This window comes from Amia ocellicauda, chromosome 22 (assembly GCF_036373705.1).
Source record: "Amia ocellicauda isolate fAmiCal2 chromosome 22, fAmiCal2.hap1, whole genome shotgun sequence".
Taxonomy (NCBI): Eukaryota; Metazoa; Chordata; class Actinopteri; order Amiiformes; family Amiidae; genus Amia; species Amia ocellicauda.
This window is the reverse complement of record NC_089871.1, coordinates 12,306,133-12,324,989: the sequence shown is the minus strand read 5'-3', so window position 1 is coordinate 12,324,989 and position 18,857 is coordinate 12,306,133. Positions and strand designations below refer to the sequence as shown.

Below are 18,857 nucleotides of genomic sequence, written 5' to 3'. Positions count from 1 at the left end.
TGACCTTTTCTCTGTGTGGATCACGCGTGTTTCTGCGAGATTTGGAGGTTGTGACGCAGATGCCATGACAGGGATGTCAGATCAGTGTAGTGTGTGTCCCCTGTGCTAAACTGATCGTGTTGTGTGCGCTCCTTCACGACGCAAAAGACACAAATTCAGTGCAAAATAGTCGTTAAGTGTGAGCTGCCCACTGTTCACAAAATCGGGTCGGATTGTAGAAATCGTGTATGTGACCCCGGCATTAGTCTGAAGTGGTCAGATGCAGCATTTATCAAGCAAGCACCGAATCCAGGCCGCTGTGTCAGGGAGGTCAGGGCAGAGGAGGGTCAAGTGAGTTAGTGGAGGACAGTGAGGGACGGATCCAGTCTTCTGCTGCGCGGCCTCAGCTGTCAGTTTCCTCGGCTCTGTACAGACCGCAGCCTCTCCGCTTCTTTCTCTCAGTGTCAGTGCTGCGTCTCCCAGCAGGCTCAGCAGGTCGTGCACAGTCTCTCAGAGCTTCAGCCTCCAGTGAGAGACAGAGCAGGGACAGTCGGACGGGGCCGTCCCTGGACCGGAGGAGGCTCTGATCACACTTCAGTCACAGTTCCAGGGTGACGGACTGGGCAACGCTGTAACACACAAACATCAAAGAGACCCCACACAGACACACAGTGAGACAGACACACACCCACTGAGTCAGGTGTGAGTGTGGGAGCGTGTGTGTGGACAACAAAAATGTCCACTATAATTACACTATGGGTGGAATAGAACTAGATGAAGTATCGCCTGAGAAAGACCTAGGAGTGTATGTGGACTCCTCACTTTCTCCATCCAAGCAATGTGGGGAAGCAATAAAAAAGGCAAACACAATGCTAGGGTATATTGTCAAAAGTGTAGAATTGAGCACAAGGGCAGTGATGTTCAGACTGTACAATGCACTAGTTAGAGCTCATCTGGATACTGTGGACAGTTCTGGGCTCCACACTTCAAGAAAGATATCGCTGCTCTAGAGGCAGTTCAGAGGAGAGCAACCAGACTTATTCCAGGTCTGAAGGGAATGTCCTACTGAGAGACTGAGGAACTGAACCTTTTCACCCTGGAACAGAGGAGACTACGTGGGGACTTGATCCAAGTCTTCAACATCATGAAAGGCATCGACCACATCAAACCAGAGGAGCTTTTCCAGATCAGCAGGGACACACGCACCCAGGGACACAAATGGAAATTGGGCTTCAAGGCATTCAAAACGGAAAACAGGGGACACTTCTTCACACAGAGAGGCATTACAATCTGAACAAACTCCCCAGCGATGTGGCTGAAGAGACAATTTGGGAACATTCAAAAACAGACTGGATAGGATCCTTGATCACTTAGTTATTAATGGACACCAAACGAGCACGATGGGTCGAATGGCCTCCACTCATTTGTACACTTTCTTATATTCTTATGATCTTATGTGTGTGAGAGTGCGTCACATGGACTCACCTGTGATTATGTCTGTCAGGGTGAGGGGAGGGCAGTCGAGGGGTGGAGGTGTCAGTTAATGCTACATGTCCAGAGACACCGAGGGGGGTGTTAACACAGCATAGACTCACAGTGGCTGTCTGGACTCTACAGCGTACAGTGACACTGCAGTAACAATGGGGGAGAGGAAGATGCAGACACACTGGCTGGACACTGCAGTACCTGACTTCATCTGTGGACCCCAGAGACTGAGAGAGAGGGACAGGGCAGGGGGAAGAGAGAGCGAGGGAGATGGAAAGAGACAGAAGGAATAGAGGGGAGGGGGGAGATACTGGCTGAGGGACGGAGAGGAAGCGGGGGACTGACTGCTTAACGAAATAAAGGGAAGAACAGTGTTCACTAACACTTCACTAAGAGAGGGAGGAGTAGGGGGTTATTACTGTACAGACACACTATCCCACACTACAGAACTAGCCTGTATACACCAAACAATTCTGCCACCGTAAGTATATTGAATAGTTAAATTATACATCAAATACACATCCGATAAATATTTAATGGATGTTATGGGCAGATCGAAGGCAGGCTGTATGTACCACGTCCATACAAATGCCATTGAGAAGGATCGAGGGCTCTGCGATCTTCTCCCCGCACCTTCCGATCGACTTCTCCGCGATCGTGCAGCACAGTCTGATCCAATATGGTAGCCTAGTGTGAGCAGGCAGGGCTGCGCTGGGGGTTCATGTCAACATGTCCCTGCTGAGGCTGTGCGCTTTCTCCAGATCTCTGCCTGGCCGTGTCCTCTCGGAGAAACACGCTTTAACACAGCGGCTTTATGCCGATCAGTGTCACTTTTGCCTCCGACGGCGGAGCGACGGGAACAGGAGCGCAGGTATGTCGTGTGAGCCGAGCAGGACATGCACGTCTCGGCAATGTGTTAGGAGTGCACTCGTGTATAGTTTGAACCCCAACCTTGAATCTGTTACACGTCGGGGTGTGTTATACGTGTTGTCTGCTATTGATTACTCGGTTGCTCTACTCAAAATGTCTCATTAGCCTCAGTGATTGCTAGCCACTAAAATACACGTGTCTCGGAGGAGTTATGTGAGTGATTTAAACCCGTTAACCGTTTCCTTTGGGGCACTGTGTCCTATACGCATTAAGACTTGGGCTAATGTTTAAGCTCCCCCGTTATCTTGCGGATCGGGCACAGATTTGATAAGTGAAAGAAAACGGGGTTTGAATGAGGTCTCGTAATGGCTTAAATATAGCTGTCCACTCGGGCCTGATTAGAAGAATGTGTACACAAGACAAGACATGCATATATACAGTGGCAATCACAATCAAAAACACATGTCACATCCCATCTGTTATGTACAGGCTTGTGTTGAAATTAAGGTTTCTGTGTTACTGTTACGTAAAACAAAACAAAAAACAGCAACATTAGTTTCTTCTGTGTTTGCATGTGGGTGCAGACGATGGCTTTGACAGTAAACCGTGCGCTTCGAGGCAGAGTTTTGTTAACTATCCGCATGAATGTGTGTTTTGTACTGTGTTGTGGTTGTATCCCTCCATCTGCAGGGGCTCCCTGGGCTGTGTTTCGCAGGAACGTCTCTGCCTGCATCCCCAAGAAACAGGACACCAAGAAGAGGACATGGGAGCAGACTCAGCTGGTGGATGGTAAGCCCGGCTGGACACTAGCACACAGCTGTCTCCAGATGTGCATACAATTAATCAGGGTTCAAAGGGCACCGACTAAGGCCATGTCATAGGGACTGATCCACTGTCTTTGAGGAGGAGTGAAAGGAATTTGGCAAAATAGTTCTCAAGTCTTATTTATTATACTCTTTGTAATGAAATAGCAATTTATCACTTGATTACATGAGAGGAGGGACATTAATATGTGGGGAAATCAATGCACACACTCGCCACACTCTAAAATTCTAAAATTCCTCCTAGAAAGCCATCTTCCAAATCCACATTTTCATCTCATGTGGATCTGTTTTTTTCCCCTGTGTTTCCTAGTTATGGTCGAGTGTCAACTATTTTAATAGCGCAGTGTCTCTCGGCCCAGAGTCATGCAGAAGACACTGTATGCTGTGGAAAATGTAACACATCCTGTGAGAAATGAATTACTTACAGCACTCCTTAAAGGGCAGAGCTCAGAGGGGTTTACTGTGGAGGTTTGTTGTCCCCCCAAGGGCTGTCTTTGCACATGGGCTGGAGCGTGAGCTAAGGTCTTTAAATGTCAGCAGCAGCGTTCGCCATTTAATGCCACAGCAAAAAAGACAGGCAAATGACGGCTAATTAATAAATTTGCCCGTGTTCGGCAATCTAGTTATTCATTTCAGTAATGAATCAGACCTTATTAAAGCTGATATTAATCTGCTCTGAGCTGCGCTGGGAAACCAGCCCTGTCTCAATGAAGATTGATTATCCCACACGGCCCTTGGGTTCAGTTCAGCTTTCCCATTTTCTGTGCTGTCGGGGAAAGCGTGCAGGATATGAATGTAGATTTTCAGCCTTGGCTATCAGTCGGTTCGGTGGTGGTGTTTATAATGTGACTAACACAGGCTAGATTATTTTGTTTAGCTGCTAATTGCACTCTTGGGTCATTCTATGAGTTCCCTTTCAAAAATTATTTAATCATACAAAGATTTTATTAATGCAATATTTTGCTAATTGCTTCTCAAATGAACAGCTGCAATGGTGCAGTTTAGTGACACTTAGGCTTTTGCACTGACGTTCTGCCCCCTGTCTTTCTCTCTCTGTGTTTCGCTCCAGTCCTGGAGGCCCGTATACAACAGCTCCAGTCAGATGTCCTGGTGGAAGTGAAACACTCGGAGGTGCAATTTGTTAGGACGCCCCCTAGCGAGAGAGGCGGCCCTGGAGTCAGGGGTATAAGGAGCACGGCGCGGGACAGCGGGGTGGCTGCTAAGGAAATGCAGGATAGCAAGAAGGGGGACGCCGAACGGCCATCTCTGAGAACCAACCCCAGCCGCTGGATGGAGAAACTGAAGAAGGAGAGATGGACCAAGAGCAGGAAACTCCAGCAGAAGGACAAGGAGAGCGAGCCGGAGCACAGGACAGGCAAGAGTTTCAAGACCATCAGTGGGACGCAGCCTGCTCCCAGAGCCACCACCGGGGGGAGTAAAGGGGTTCGAGCCGGCTCCTCCCGGGACCAGAAGCAGGTGCTATCTGGGGGCAGGCCTCCCAGCGGTGGGGAGGGGGACTCACGAGAGGCGGAGCTGGTGGCGGTGGAGGAGTTAGACCAGCGCCTGAACCAGTGGGACTCTGCCAGGCCCGAGCCGTTGCTGGAGTACGGGGAGGGCAGCCGCAATGCGGACAGCCAGCTCGGCATGTGCTCCTACCTGGAGGCCTGCATCTTCTCTGGGGACGTGCAGCGCGCGCACAGCTGCCTGCTGTACCACCACCGCAACCTCAGCCGCCGGAAAGTGCTTCCCATCAATGCCTACAACATCATGATGCGGGTCTGGGCCAAGAAGGTGAGCTTCTCTGCGGTTACCAACTGTCCAACTGCCTGCCTGTCTGTCTGACTAACAGAAAGCTGTCTTAATGAACCTAACTCCTGAGCATGGGCAGTCTGGGAAGCGTCGTCCTATTTCCTGAGGGTTGTGGCTGATTCCCCTCTTTGCTGTCGTACAGGGCTCTCTGAACCAGATTGGCCGTCTGTTTGTCATGCTGGAGGAGGCCGGCCTGAAGCCCAACCTGAGCTCCTACTGCGCTGCTCTAGAGTGTATGGGCCGGCATGGCAGCTGCTCCCCACGAGTAATCAACAGGTAACCCCCTCCCCCAATCTTGTTTTTCTGTTAAGCGTGACAAGTGGGCATAACACAGCAGGGGAAGATGTGCTTGGGTCCCCCTAACTAAGTTGGTTTTATATTAAGGATGTGTAAATAAACATCAGAATAATGCAGATTTGTTAAGAGAAGCAGTGAGTGAGGACGTGTGTGCCTGGATACCGAAGATGGGTATTGCATGTTGTAAAGGCACCCTTTTTGCAGAATTGAAAAAGCTCTTTCTGTGTTGATCCACTAGATGGTGCTGATCTCACTGTATAGGTCTTGTCCTTCATGCGGTCTGTTCTGCTGCCTTGTGTGTGAAATTCTGTGTCGGGGTTATCAGAATACTTTAGCTTGATGTTGAAGCTCTTAAGACTAGATTTTTATTCCCCCCCCAGTGACTGAGTGTTTGAAAGTGTTTGCTTGACATCCCATTGCTTTCACTCGAGAGAGCTGTGCTGCTTTGCCTGCTCTTCGTGCAGTACATCACGGGCGCTCCTGCCAAATCCAGGCCTGCACACGCCTCCTTCCCTGTCAAACCAGTTGCATCTTCCCTGCCACTCTCCCTCGAGCTGATCGCTCCTGATCGTCTGTGATCACTCCTCAGCCTGAAATAAATGGAAGACTTCCGTGTGTTCTCTCGATTTTACCCTTGACCCACGTGTTACCTTTTCATTTAGATGCCTGTGCAGAGAAACAAAACAAACCAACACACAAGAGTGCAATTAAATGCTTCCTTTTCATACAATCTGCTTGGTGCCCAGGTTTGTTCTCCTGGAATAACGTGTCGTTTGATTTCCTGGGCTGCCCTGTCAAGTGCTGTTCAGACGGGAAGCGCACGCATAACCGCACAGGTGCTACGTCTAGGGGGCTTCCGCTGCGAGAGCTGGACGGAAGTTTGCCATCGACCTTGCAGTTCTACCGGCGACCTACGCATCTCTCTCTCTCCACACAATCGCCATCTCCCCTGTCCTTGGCAAGTCTTTGTTAGCCTTCACACCCTGCAGCAGACAACGTGATTTTGACCCCTGCACATAAAATAAAATAAAATGCATAAAAGACAAAATGCAGACAGAGAGAGTAAAACCCTGACTCAAAACCGTGGAGAATTCGGCTTATTTTATATACATTTTCATTCGTAATCTCAAACCGTAAGGACACATGAGGTAATCTGACACCCGGTTTCCGGTCTTGAGTTTAGCAGCTCTCCGTGTCTGCGTTGTGCTCTCTGTTGTGGGTCTCCGTCTGGAGTTTTGAAGTGAGGATTTGCGCTGACGCTGTTGATCCCTTTGTAGACATTTATGAAAAGCCCTCGATCACATCTTCTCTGAGGCGCCTTTGTCCCCGGCGAACAAAGAGATTTAAATTCTATTAATCTCTCTCTGTGTACGACTTTCCCTCCCGGGTTATTGTTATTAGTGCAGTGTGGAGTGTCACAATGTAGGACTTCATATTTGTGTAAGAATGTTAATTGGTTACTGATAAGTGTACTGATTATTACACAGCTCTGGTTTTGGTCCTGGGAAGGCAAGGTCAGAGTTGTTGAAGGCGACTGGGAAGGCGAGAAGTCCTCATTATCCGAGAGGAAGGAGTCGAGCATAAATATTATAGCTGAGATTGAATTTTGACACAATGTTGCTCTTTGTATCCTTCCATAAGCACTTGTATGGAATCTTTTATACTCTTGTAAACCACATAAGTCACCTTGTATAGAGGCATGTGCTACATGAATGCATAATATTCCAAATATTTTGTCAATGCTTGCTATTTGGAAAGGCAGATGTATATTTCAATTGAACTCACAGACAGTCTTCTATATCGTTAAAGAATGAATATGATTCGATCAGGTAGTGCATGTTTAGGAATTACTGCGCTATGTAAAATTTTTCACACGACAAGACTCCCACAACTGATTCACAAAGCTGTACGATATCAGAGCTGAGGAGCAATCGGTAAACTTCGAGCAAGAGGCTGGTGGTTGGTCTGCGTGTGGAGGGCTTGTTCCTCAGTTTTTCTGTTTTTTTTTGTTTTTTTTTCTTTCCTATGCTTGTATGTGAGCTACTGACCATGCCATCGCTGTGTGGGGCGCTGAGCATGCGCTGGGCTCAGCTTGTGAACAGCTTCCCTAAATTAGGATGAATGACTCCAGCAGTTTTGCCCAGGGTTTGTCTTTTGCCTGCCTCCCACTGCACCGGGCTCAGATGTGTTTCTCAGCGTTTCCTGGAATCTCTACACCTGGGAGAAAATGGAAAAAAAAACTATTTATATATAAATAAATAAAATCCAATTGGAATACAGTATTAAAATGACCCCCCAAAAAAATGTTTTTAAGAAATAGTGATGTGGTTTAGTTTTCCCCACAGTGTTTATTATATATCGTGACCTAAATGTATACCACTCTTCTGTATAGCTGTCCGCATTAGAGCCTGCATGGTCCACAAGTCCAGGCTGCCATACGGGGAACGTATGTGGTGCACAGAGGACGGGTCACAGCTCGTTGTCTGATCCATTACCTTCTGGTTTCACTGCTTATCATGGATTCTAACGTCACTTCCTGTCTTATCAGTGAGTGTAAACCAGTTCACTTTTTGTTCCTCCCTGCATCGCCCTGAACACTCATTGTCCTAGGTTTCTGTCCAGACTGGACATTTGACAGCCTTTATTGATTGAGATAAATCCGCCAGCAATGAACTGAGGCTCTCTTAAGCTCAGGTAATTGTATAGGGCTATTCCATGTTTTTATTGAACGAATTTCTTGTCCCGCCCCCCCGAGGGAGTTATGGCTGTCATTTGAGCAAGTAAACACGGAGTCCTGTACTCCCTCAGGGCCAGTGTTGTACATATAGAACATAAAAAAAAAAAAAAAAAAACATCTAATTTGCGCCTGGTGTTGATCTTTTTGTCTGTAATGCATTTTCAGTGCCTCTTGCTTGTTCAGATTTTTCCTGCCAAGTTCTGGACAATCTCTTCAGTAGGATGTCCCTGGAACTTAGGTTCAATCTAAGAAATATAGTGCAATCGTCCCATTTTATATCACATTTTTTTTTTCCTGCTTCCAAGCTGTTGTTTTTTCTTGCTGTGGCAACATTTTGCTTCCCATTTTTGCCTGCTTTCGTAGGCTGAGAGGGGTTTAAATGGCTACCTAAATGCCATTGATTAATGGCAGGCAGATTGTGATGAATTACAGACGTTGCTGTGTTGGGGAGGACGCTCTGTGCAGTCTCTCCCTGCCTGTCCACGTCTCGCAAGGTCATTCTATGGATAGTCTGCGATATTGATTCCTAGAATATTTAGCAAGCGGATGAAACCAGACCTGAATCATTTAGATGGATTGTGCGCTATATTTGGCAGGGACATTATCAATCCATTTATGAAGTGTACTTTTTTATTTTATTTTTTTTGTTCTGGTGTTTTTGTTTTGTTGTTGCATGTCAATGCATCTTTGATGGGGGGGGGGGGGGGACCTTCTCTAATCCAGGCAGAATTCTGTCATCAAATAGGTGATGTAAGTGGCATTGAGTGTTTTTTTTGTTTTTTTTTACATTAAATGTAGCAAAGTAGTGTGAAGGGTTGTTTTAACACAAGAACTTTTAACTCGTGTGTATTTAAAATAAACAGCCTGGAAAGTTCAGTGGTTTGACCTGACAAACGTGAAACTTGTGCTCTTCATTTATTTATTTATTTTTAAATCTACAAGGTAAAGGTGATGATGTTCACGATGACCTTTTATTTAAATGACATAGAGCTGTAGCTCTGATCTGCTGCAAGCTCCAGTGCTCAAACTGACTCTGACTTGGCCGATGGACTGACGGGGCTGTTTTTTCATCTCTAGACTTAGACAAAATGAAGGGCAGCCTGTAAGTGGTTGGCTTTGCCCTGAGACACATGTCCCATAAAAAAGGAAGTATTTTTCTGTGCAGGGACCCAGCTGTTCCTCTCCCAGGCAGAAATGTATGTGGAGGGTACCGCGCAGGGCAGAGGGGCTGTCGTGACTGTTACAACCCCATTCCCCATGTTTGTAGGAGATAGTTGTCGATTGTGTTCGTAAAGGTGGGGGGGGATTGGTGACAGTAAAGTGATGCCAGTGTCATTGTCCCCTATGCACTGGTGTCTCCTTGCCCCACTGTCTCTCTCTCTCTCTCTCTCTCTCTCTCTCTCTCTCTCTCTCTCTCTCTCTCTCTCTCTCTCTCTCTCTCTCTCTGGAGAGCTTGGGAGAGATATGGTGCCACCCTGCAGTCCCACTCTCCCCTGCCTCCCCTGCTCAGCTGTGGCACCGTGCCAGCCCTCTTCCCGTCTCCTGTGTCCTTTCAAGCTTTGCAGCTGTGCATGCCCGCCCGTTCCCTCACTCCAAACACAGGCTACAACATCAGTCTAGATACAGATATGGATATGGATATAGATATAGATATAGATAGGGCACAAACAGGGTCTCGAGAAAAAATAATCACCCACCTGGCGAAAATAAAACCCACCCAGCAAAGTTTTCCAAGCACGAGCATCTGAGCTAATTGCCTGCTGCGTGTGGTTGCAGGGCCAGGCCAGGCAATTAAAGGAGGATTTCCTGGTGAAGCTGATAATAGCCCCATTACTTAATCACTGTCTTGCAAAAGGTGTAGAGGGCGGAAGGAATGTGCTCCCCTTTCTCCTCCTGCAGTTGCAGTCTGGCCCCCACTAGAGGACAGTGTCCCCGCACGGGATGTGGAGCCCCACGGTGCCGCTCAGGCTATGTGTTATTCACTGTCACGGGCCTGTCTGTCTCTTGTCACTGAGCTAGGCCTTGGCCTTTTGATGTTCCAGCTGTAAGCCAAAATGGTGGGCGTTTGAAAGTGTTAATTATTGTTTTTCACTCCTTCTTAAAAAACGATTCCCCCCAGATGTTTAAAAAGTGACAACCTGTAAGTAAATACAAAAATGTATAGGGCTCTCTTATCTCAGTGCATGTTCACATTTCTCTGACGTGCTGGTGTCACAGATCTATGCCCTTTGTTGGGTGGCGGTGTGTGTGTGTGTGTGATTTAAACGATGTATTTAACCCATTACTCCTCTCTTCCTGTGCAGGTGCTTGCAGCAGCTGGAGGAGGAAGGCCTCTCGGTGCAGGACGTGTTCAGGGACTGTGTGTTCAGGGAGGACGAGCGAGAGATGGTACTGAGGGCCATGCAGGTCGTGCAGCCCGACTTCCAGCCCAGCCTGGACACAGAGGCCCGGATCTGCTCTTCTCCTCTCATGCAAGACTTCTACATCAAGGTACCTGGGCAGGGAGCCGTCTTCTGCACCGGATAACATGACACCCAGCCCCCCTATACCAGCAAGGCCAGGGAGAGAGTTTTTCAGAGAAAGACGTGATGCTCCACCCTCACCGAAAAAATAATAATTTGCCTGCCATGCCATATACTTCCATAAGCATTTTCCTTGTCATTGAAAAGAGGTGCAAATTCAGTCCTCAGCGGCATGGCTTACTGTTTTCACACCGCTTTAATTGACGTGCCTGCGTCGGGGTATTTTTAGCAGGCTGCATGCCGCGACTGGGTTATATTTACATTTTTGTTTCGGCGCTCAAATGACAAATTGGATGTAGCCGATCCTAGTCTCATTCTGCCGTTCATCTCGCCACCGAAATGAATAACAACTGAGCCGTACGCATTGTGCAACTGAGGGACCTCAGGAGCTGTACGCCGTGCAAAAGCAGTGATATTTTCATCATTTCCTAATTCATTTTCTATCACATTATACACGCCCCCTGCTTCCACTTCCTGGAGAGAAATCTACTTTGAATTTGTGCGTAATGGCACATTTTCTACTACATACTATATCAGCCTTATTTTTTTATGCTTAGGCCCTGCTTTTTCGATTGTGGGAAACGTGCCCATTTCGAGTGTTTATTGTGGAGTCGACAGTTTGTTCAAAATTAGAAACCTTTTTCTTCGGCTTTATTTCATTCTTCTACATCTGTCACTAATAGACACTGGAGAAGGAAAGAAACAAAAAGGCATCCAGGTCTTTTATTATCTGATGGGTGACAGGATGCTCTCTTGGCATCGCTGCCTGTGGGCAAGATTGATTTAGCGTAGAGCTCTCTGTGCCCTCAATCAAATCCGATATCACTATTAAATTGGAAGGAACATCCCTGCATGTTTTATAGTTTTCTTTAATATATGTTTTTACACGGTGGCACATCTACTGGCCTCATTTGCATACCGGCTGCCCTGCATTCCCCTAACATTGCCAGCTGCTCCCCTCTCTGGGAAGGCTCATGCGTTGAGCTTCCCTGTCTGTGTCTGGGCGTATCTCATGAATCACAGCCGCAGTGTTTCTCTTGTTTAAAAGGAATGTTGTACGTTTCTCTCTCTCTCTCTCATCAACCTTTCACAGTCAAGAGTGCTTTGTTTTCTGACCCCTTCACCAATGCCACAAGCCAGAAATCCCAGTCAAATTAATTATGCCCTCAACTTCTCTCCTTCCAAATCCCTCTCTCTCTCTCTCCCTCCCTGTCTCTCTCCTTTTCTCCTTTATTCTGCTCTTGTTTCTCTTGGAGGCTGTCTCCGAGCTGTCACCTGGCTGGCAGGGTCATGTTCTGCTCTGTGCCCCCGGAGAAGAGCACAGCTGGCACCTCCTGGCCATTAGTGCCAGTCATCCCTGGGCCTGTGCCACTCAGCTCCTTAAAGCAGCCACTCGCACAGGGGCCCTGCTCAGAGCTCTCGAACACAGGCCCAGGATTGGGCTGAACGATTCCCCCCAGCACAAACACTTGCTGTGTTCAGCTGCTTTGTGTACGGCCACTGTATCTGATAGGCATTTGTTTATCAGTCAGTAGCCAGATCACTGTAATGCCAATCCAGGTGTCTAGTGCTCTGCACCCACAACAGGGGTTTCTCAGGTGAGACTCCAAAGCCCTGTTTAGAGAGGCATCGCAACATACACAAGACATGGTGTAGTGTAGGTAGTCCTCGGGGCTGAGGGATGAAATTTAGAGTCACTGCGAATGTTTGAGTCTCCGTCTGTGTGTGTGAGAGCGCGCGTGTTTACTTGCACGTATTAACACAACGGGAGACGTCCATTTGGCTGTCAGCCAGGCATCTCGCACGCCGAGTCCTGCGCCGTCTCATTACCGCGTGGTTCTCCCAGACAGATGTAAAGGTAAATACTTCTGATGTGTTAATTACAGTAACAGGGGGTTCTCGGATTTGCACAAACATTTTTGTCTCGACACGTCCGCTCTCCATTGCTGTCGGTTCATTCTGTGAGAAGCTGTATTGGATCCACTGGAGTCTGGTTACACACAGGTATAATTACAGTGGTCCCCTGGGGTGGAGGCAGGTTGGCCTACTTACAGCGAGACAGCGAGGATCCCTGTGTGAGGACAGACTGGGTGTCTGCTTTCTTGCATGCATTTGTAGAAAGCTGCTTATAACAAAAGAGAACATTCACTGTGGCCAAGATAAAATATAATTTCTTATTGACATTTAGCACCATTGGATTTCATCCTATTGTTCATTTATTTAAAAATGTATTTGCATTAATATTTGATGTACTTTGTATTTTTAATTTAAAATAATAATGTATTTATTTGCATACGCCCTTATCCAGGGCAACTTAATAATCTTCCTACTGCCATGGCTGTTCCTATACTTGGATATGATTTAAGAACAGAATCAAGAGTGTGAATCACTGTGCTGTGCTGTAGTGTAAAGTATCAGCCTTTCCCTGTGTTGTCTTTCAGAGGGACGAGGCTCACTACCCCAAGATGGGCTTCTCCCTGGCGGAGCTGCGGGCGCGATTTGAGCAGCAGCTGGCCATGGAGCAGGCTGACACCATCACCATCGATTCAGTGGAGGCCTCCAAGCCCGTCACTGAGCACATGGCCAAAATGGTACAGTACCACTGTCGGACTCCACCCCTCTATATGTAGCCACACCCCACCACACGCCCACTCACCGTAACCCCACCCATAGATCCCACCCCACTGTAACCACACCCACATACCCAACCCCCAATACAAAACCACATCCTTGTCCGCTCCACCCATTATCAATAGCCACACCCATTAGACCCCACCCCCTATCTCCATGGCCACACACCCCAACTCTGCTTTGTGTCGATTTTTCTAATATTTCTAATCTGAGATGAATTATGGTTATGGGTTTTGTCATTGATAGGTTTGTGCTTCAGGCTAACCATGATATTGGAAATGTATTTGGGGACCCCGTCTTTCACTCTGAGGAAAATCTAGTATTGGTTACTGATTTATGCATTAGTACTGCATAAATCACAGGTGGCAATCGAGCGGATTTGTCCAATACAAATTGAACTTGTATTCTCCAGATTATCCAAACTGTATTCTATTTGAATTCAAATAGATGTTATTTATTTACACAGACAATTTGTGAAAATTGCAAATCCCATTACCTCCCTTACCTGAGAGAGCTGCATGAGAGAAACTGAAGAGAAAAACATAATATCTATAAACTGTATATATTTATATTGAAAACTCCAGATATAACCACGTTCTAGCCCTCAGGGAGTTTCAGGCAGCAGGGTTTAAGTTGTTATCCAGGGAACTGGAGGAAAGTTCAACACTGGCATTTAGATTAAAATCACTGTGCATCGTCTGTTCCCCAGTGATCATCCCACCTTTCGATCGCTATCACACACATAACAATGACAGCCTGCCGTTCGAGTCCTGATCTACTGTCAAGGAGGCCTGTGCGTTGGCATTATCCAGCAGGTTGCTCTCCTGGCCTAGAAAAGGGAATTCTGCTGGAAATGATCGTGACCCAGTTTCGAGGCGCGAGTGCAGAGGGCGCCTCTTCACCCGCTCTCTCCCTCCTCCTCGTCTTCCCTCCTCCCACGTCTTGTCCTCTTTCACCTCGTTGACCAGAATGCAATTAATCCTGTCTGTCCCGCACCAAACAGAAAAAATGAAACTCCACGAGTGCAAGGACGACCGTTTGTGCAAAGTCAAGAGCGGAGGAATCCGATTATGTGAATAATGTATTCATTAATATAAAAAAACAACAAAAGGAGATAAGAACCTGGAGAGTTTTGTGTGCGTGGGGCGCTGCGTGACTCTCTGCCGTGCCTGTCTTGCAGAGGGAGCTGCTGGGACTTCTGCGCACCCAGTGGCACCCAGTCCTGTTGCAGGCCTTCAGAGACAGTAAGCTGGTCCTGGCCAACAATGGGCAGAAGAGCTGGAAGATGAACCTGTACCCGTATCTGTGTTTGCTGGAGGAGCACGAGTACGTGGACATCATGCTACAGGTGAGCGACAGCAGCCCGGGGGATGCTGCCACACAATTAAAAATAACCCATTGGTTCAATCTTGCTTTGTGCTGAGTTTCCTTGATGAGCCCTGGCTTCCTTAGGAGGGTTTGTTTGTTAATTTATCCCTCCTTGCAACTTCCCCTCCTCCTTCCTCCTCCTCCTTGTTAATGGTCCACTGCCCATCCTCAGAGTCTGGTCAGGCTGCAGCCCAATGGGGAGTCCCTGCTGATCCTGGCCAAAGAGTTGGGCAACAAGGTCTACAACAAATACTGCATCCGGACAAAGGCCAGGAGTCTAATGCTGGACAAGATCACCACCATCTACAACAGATATGCTGAGCTGCTGGCCGAAGACACGGAGGTACTGATATTCTCTGTGTGTCTCCCTCCCACACTCTCTCGCTCTCTTTCCATTTCCTCATCTGTCTCTTTCTCTCTGCTCTGCAGGTGATATCAAGATCCCTTTAGACAGTGCAAACTAGCATTAAAGTAACCAGACTGCAGCACTAGCTCCCTCTCTCTCTCCTGTCATTGTCACACACTGTTTCTCACTCAGACTCTCATACCTTCTCTCCTCTCATTCCCTCTTTGCAGTGCATCCCAGTCAAACTCTTTAACGATTTGTCCCTTTCTCTCTCGCTCTCCGTCACACTTTTTCTTACTCAAACTGTCATTCCCTCTCTCATCCGACTCCATCTCTCCCTCCTTCTCTCCAGTCTAGCAAGCACTTGCCCCGGGAGCGCTGGGCGGAGCTGGAGGCGGGGCTGAACTCTGGCCCCTCCCTCCCGTGTGACGACACGCAGTGGCCCCACATTCTGGTGGTGCAGGTGGGTGCCCACTTGGTCGACCTCATGGTCCGAGAGGTCAAAGTGCACAGCAACATCCTGGCCCCCGCCCAGGAGAAGAAGCTCATCCCGGTGCTGTATCACATGTACACCTTCCGCAGCAATCGGCAGGTGAGCCGGCAGATTATATGTGTTTATGACCTCTTTCCCCACTTTGAAAAACCTAAAATTAGAGATTGAGTTACATGAATCAGGCTTTAGATATGAACTTCTTATGTCGGGCCATTTCTGCTTCAGTCTTGGTTCTGTTCTGAGCTCCCAGCTGATCCCCAAAAATGTTTTTCTAAATACTGTTAATGAGAACTCGATCTGTTAGGCATAGTGGGGACTGGGCTGTTAATTTTGACCTGCACCGGTCTTCTGAGGGAGGGTTTTTAGATCCACTCTTGTGACATGCAAGTCACGCGTTCGTCATCCGATCTGGTCATGGATTTGCACGTGAATATATGTTTGTTTCCCTGTTTTGTGTCTAAGAAACCTTACGAGGCCTTGATCGACTATATTTGCGCTTTATGCGTCAATCAAAGAGCATCCTTTCTGACTAATCCTCAAGGCTCACGGCAAGCAGTAATAATGTGTAATGCCACCTTAAACGGGGTAGTCTGCCTTCTCCACACACTTGAGCTCTTTCATATTAGCTTCCTTTTGCCACCATATCGGCCTATGAATTATAGAACAGCTTTCCTGCAAGGATAGATGGTGCAGTTAGCCAAGACTAATGGCTCTGAAGCTAATCCCTTTCCTAGCTATCTTCTTAATTGGCTGCCTGATTTACTCCCTGTGAGCAGAGTCAAAGGCCACTCAGATCAGCAAGACACTTCTTTATTTTTGGGATATATATTTTTCCATTTTTCCCTTCCCCAAATCTCAGCGTTGTGTGTGAAATTGAGCCCCTCCCCCTCTCCCTCTCCCTCTCCCTCTCCCTCTCCCTCCCTCTCCCTCCCTCTCTCTCTCTCTCTCTCTCTCTCGACATCCGGAACCGCAGCGTTGATAGACGAGACGGCTTTGTGGTTTTTAAAGACAGCCTCTCCTCTCCTAAGCTCTTTGGCTGACAGGGGCGGCCTAGTGGGGGAGTGCAATAACTTCGGGCCCCATCTTGGAGATGTTAATCAAGGAATCTCCACACGTTCACTGAGCTCCTCCATATTCCCAGCATCTATCACTGCACTGGAACAACTTTGGAGTCTGGTGCTGCCAGGCAGGATTTGAAATTGAGATGGAAGCTTACTGATGTCATTAATCAATTGATCAATCAAGCAATAGACCAATTAATCAATTAACAGGGCTCATCTTGTTTGTGGTAGGCCTTACCTTAAATTGTATTTATTTGTATTCTTCTCTTTAATTCACCCAAGGTCGGCTTTATCAAACCCCACCCGATCCTGATGCATATCCTGTCAGAAGCCATGGAGACCAAGTTGACCTTTGACTCCTACGTGATGCCCATGCTGTGCCCACCGGTGCCCTGGACCTCCCCGAAGTTCGGCACCTACATCCTGACACCCACCAAGCTGATGCGCTCGGTAGATGGTGCGGTCCAGCACTCGCAGCTCCTGGAGAAATGCCCCCAGGAGGACCTCCACGCCGTGCTGGACTCCCTTAACCAGCTGGGCAACTGCGCCTGGAAGATCAACCAACCCCTGCTGGACATCATCATCTCCATCTTCAACGCTAAGGGCAGCGAGAAACTAGACGTCCCCCCGCCAGTGTCCGAGGCCCCCCAGTCGCCCCGCTTCAACCCCCGGGAGCCCTCGCTGTCCCTGGCGGAGAAGGCCTTCCTCAAACGCGAGGTGGCCAAGTGCCGGAAGAAGCAGGCAGAGATGCACAGCTTGCGCATGGACGCGCTCTACAAGCTCTCCATCGCCAACCACGTGCGCGACCAGGTCTTCTGGTTCCCGCACAACATGGACTTCCGCGGGCGCACCTACCCCTGCCCGCCTTACTTCAACCACCTGGGCAGCGACGTCACCCGCGCCATCCTGCTGTTCGCCGAGGGTAAGCCACTGGGGCGGCACGGCCTGGACTGGCTCAAGATCCACCTGGTCAACCTCACCGGCCTCAAGAAGAGCAGCTCCCTGGCAGAGAGGCTGCAGTACGCCAACAGCATCATGGACGACATACTCGACTCGGCCGACAACCCCCTCACTGTGAGTGGTGCTGGCTGTGTTCAGCTCCGCCCCCTGGTGGGCATCATTTTGCGTGAATTTCAAAATGGTGGGCAAAGGAAGGCATTGACTGAGAAGTCGCTTTCACCAACAGTAACTTAATCAGCTCTTTTCAGAGTTTTTTTAATTTTTTTATTTATTTCAAATGTATCGTACATTCAATTTATGCAGCTTAACAAATATGAAGAGATTTTGTTACAGAAACTAGACCTTAAATAATCACTTTGTCCCCCAACATCTTATCTTGTGTCTGTGCAGAATTTTATCATTTTAAATCTAGATTTATTTCCATTTATCACACCACACTCCGTATACTGGTGCTAGTTATTATCGATTGGTTTTACAGCTGATTTAGGCTGCCAGCACACATTAAGAAACCTGCAGTTGAGGGACCAGCATTTTAGTTTCAAATCAAGTCCAGATCACTTGCTTTTGCAGTTTCAAAGAAATGCCCCCAGAAGAAATCCATTTTAGGAAAATGTTGGCTAACTTCTCCAACATCTGTTTTCAGTGTGAGCGCCCTGACGGGGACAGAGCGTGTGTCTTTTTCTTGCAGAATTTGAAGTTTGGTGCTGTGCTTGTTAATTATTCACCACACCTTCCATCTCGTCTGCCTTTCGGATCACAGCTTGTCAGCTTTCCCAGTTTCAGAAAACAGTGTTTTAGCATGATTGCTGGTGTCAGTGTGGGTCTATAAGGCATGCATTGATCCCTGGCATTGTGTGGCCTAGTAAGACTCGACAGACCAGTGAAATCATAGAAGGTTGGATTGGTCAAGACAGTTGTTAATTTGAATTAGACTGGTTATGAATGTTGACAGTCAATTCACTCTAGATTTTGATTGAGCCCTTTACATACACTCACCTAAAGGATTATTAGGAACACCTGTTCAATTTCTCATTAATGCAATTATCTAACCAACCAATCACATGGCAGTTGCTTCAATGCATTTAGGGGTGTGGTCCTGGTCAAGACAATCTCCTGAACTCCAAACTGAATGTCTGAATGGGAAAGAAAGGTGATTTAAGCAATTTTGAGCGTGGCATGGTTGTTGGTGCCAGACGGGCCAGTCTGAGTATTTCACAATCTGCTCAGTTACTGGGATTTTCACACGCAACCATTTCTAGGGTTTACAAAGAATGGTGTGAAAAGGGAAAAACATCCAGTATGCGGCAGTCCTGAGGGCGAAAATGCCTTGTTGATGCTAGAGGTCAGAGGAGAATGGGCCGACTGATTCAAGCTGATAGAAGAGCAACTTTGACTGAAATAACCACTCATTACAACCGAGGTATGCAGCTAAGCATTTGTGAAGCCACAACACGTACAACCTTGAGGCGGATGGG

The 18,857-nt window shown here is 47.7% G+C and overlaps 1 protein-coding gene across 1 annotated transcript in view; it reads left to right on the top strand.

The window, feature by feature from the left end:
• Positions 1-2,146: 2,146 nt before the first annotated feature.
• Positions 2,147-18,857, top strand: part of polrmt (polymerase (RNA) mitochondrial (DNA directed)) — a 33,039-nt gene continuing 16,328 nt past the window's right edge. The window contains exons 1-10 of the mRNA XM_066695496.1: positions 2,147-2,335; positions 3,025-3,123; positions 4,228-4,949; positions 5,110-5,243; positions 10,305-10,491; positions 12,965-13,114; positions 14,335-14,502; positions 14,695-14,865; positions 15,221-15,460; positions 16,705-17,496. Of these exons, the coding sequence (XP_066551593.1) occupies positions 2,194-2,335; positions 3,025-3,123; positions 4,228-4,949; positions 5,110-5,243; positions 10,305-10,491; positions 12,965-13,114; positions 14,335-14,502; positions 14,695-14,865; positions 15,221-15,460; positions 16,705-17,496 (2,805 nt within the window). The 5' untranslated portion in view covers positions 2,147-2,193. The remainder of the gene's footprint in view (positions 2,336-3,024; positions 3,124-4,227; positions 4,950-5,109; positions 5,244-10,304; positions 10,492-12,964; positions 13,115-14,334; positions 14,503-14,694; positions 14,866-15,220; positions 15,461-16,704; positions 17,497-18,857) is intronic.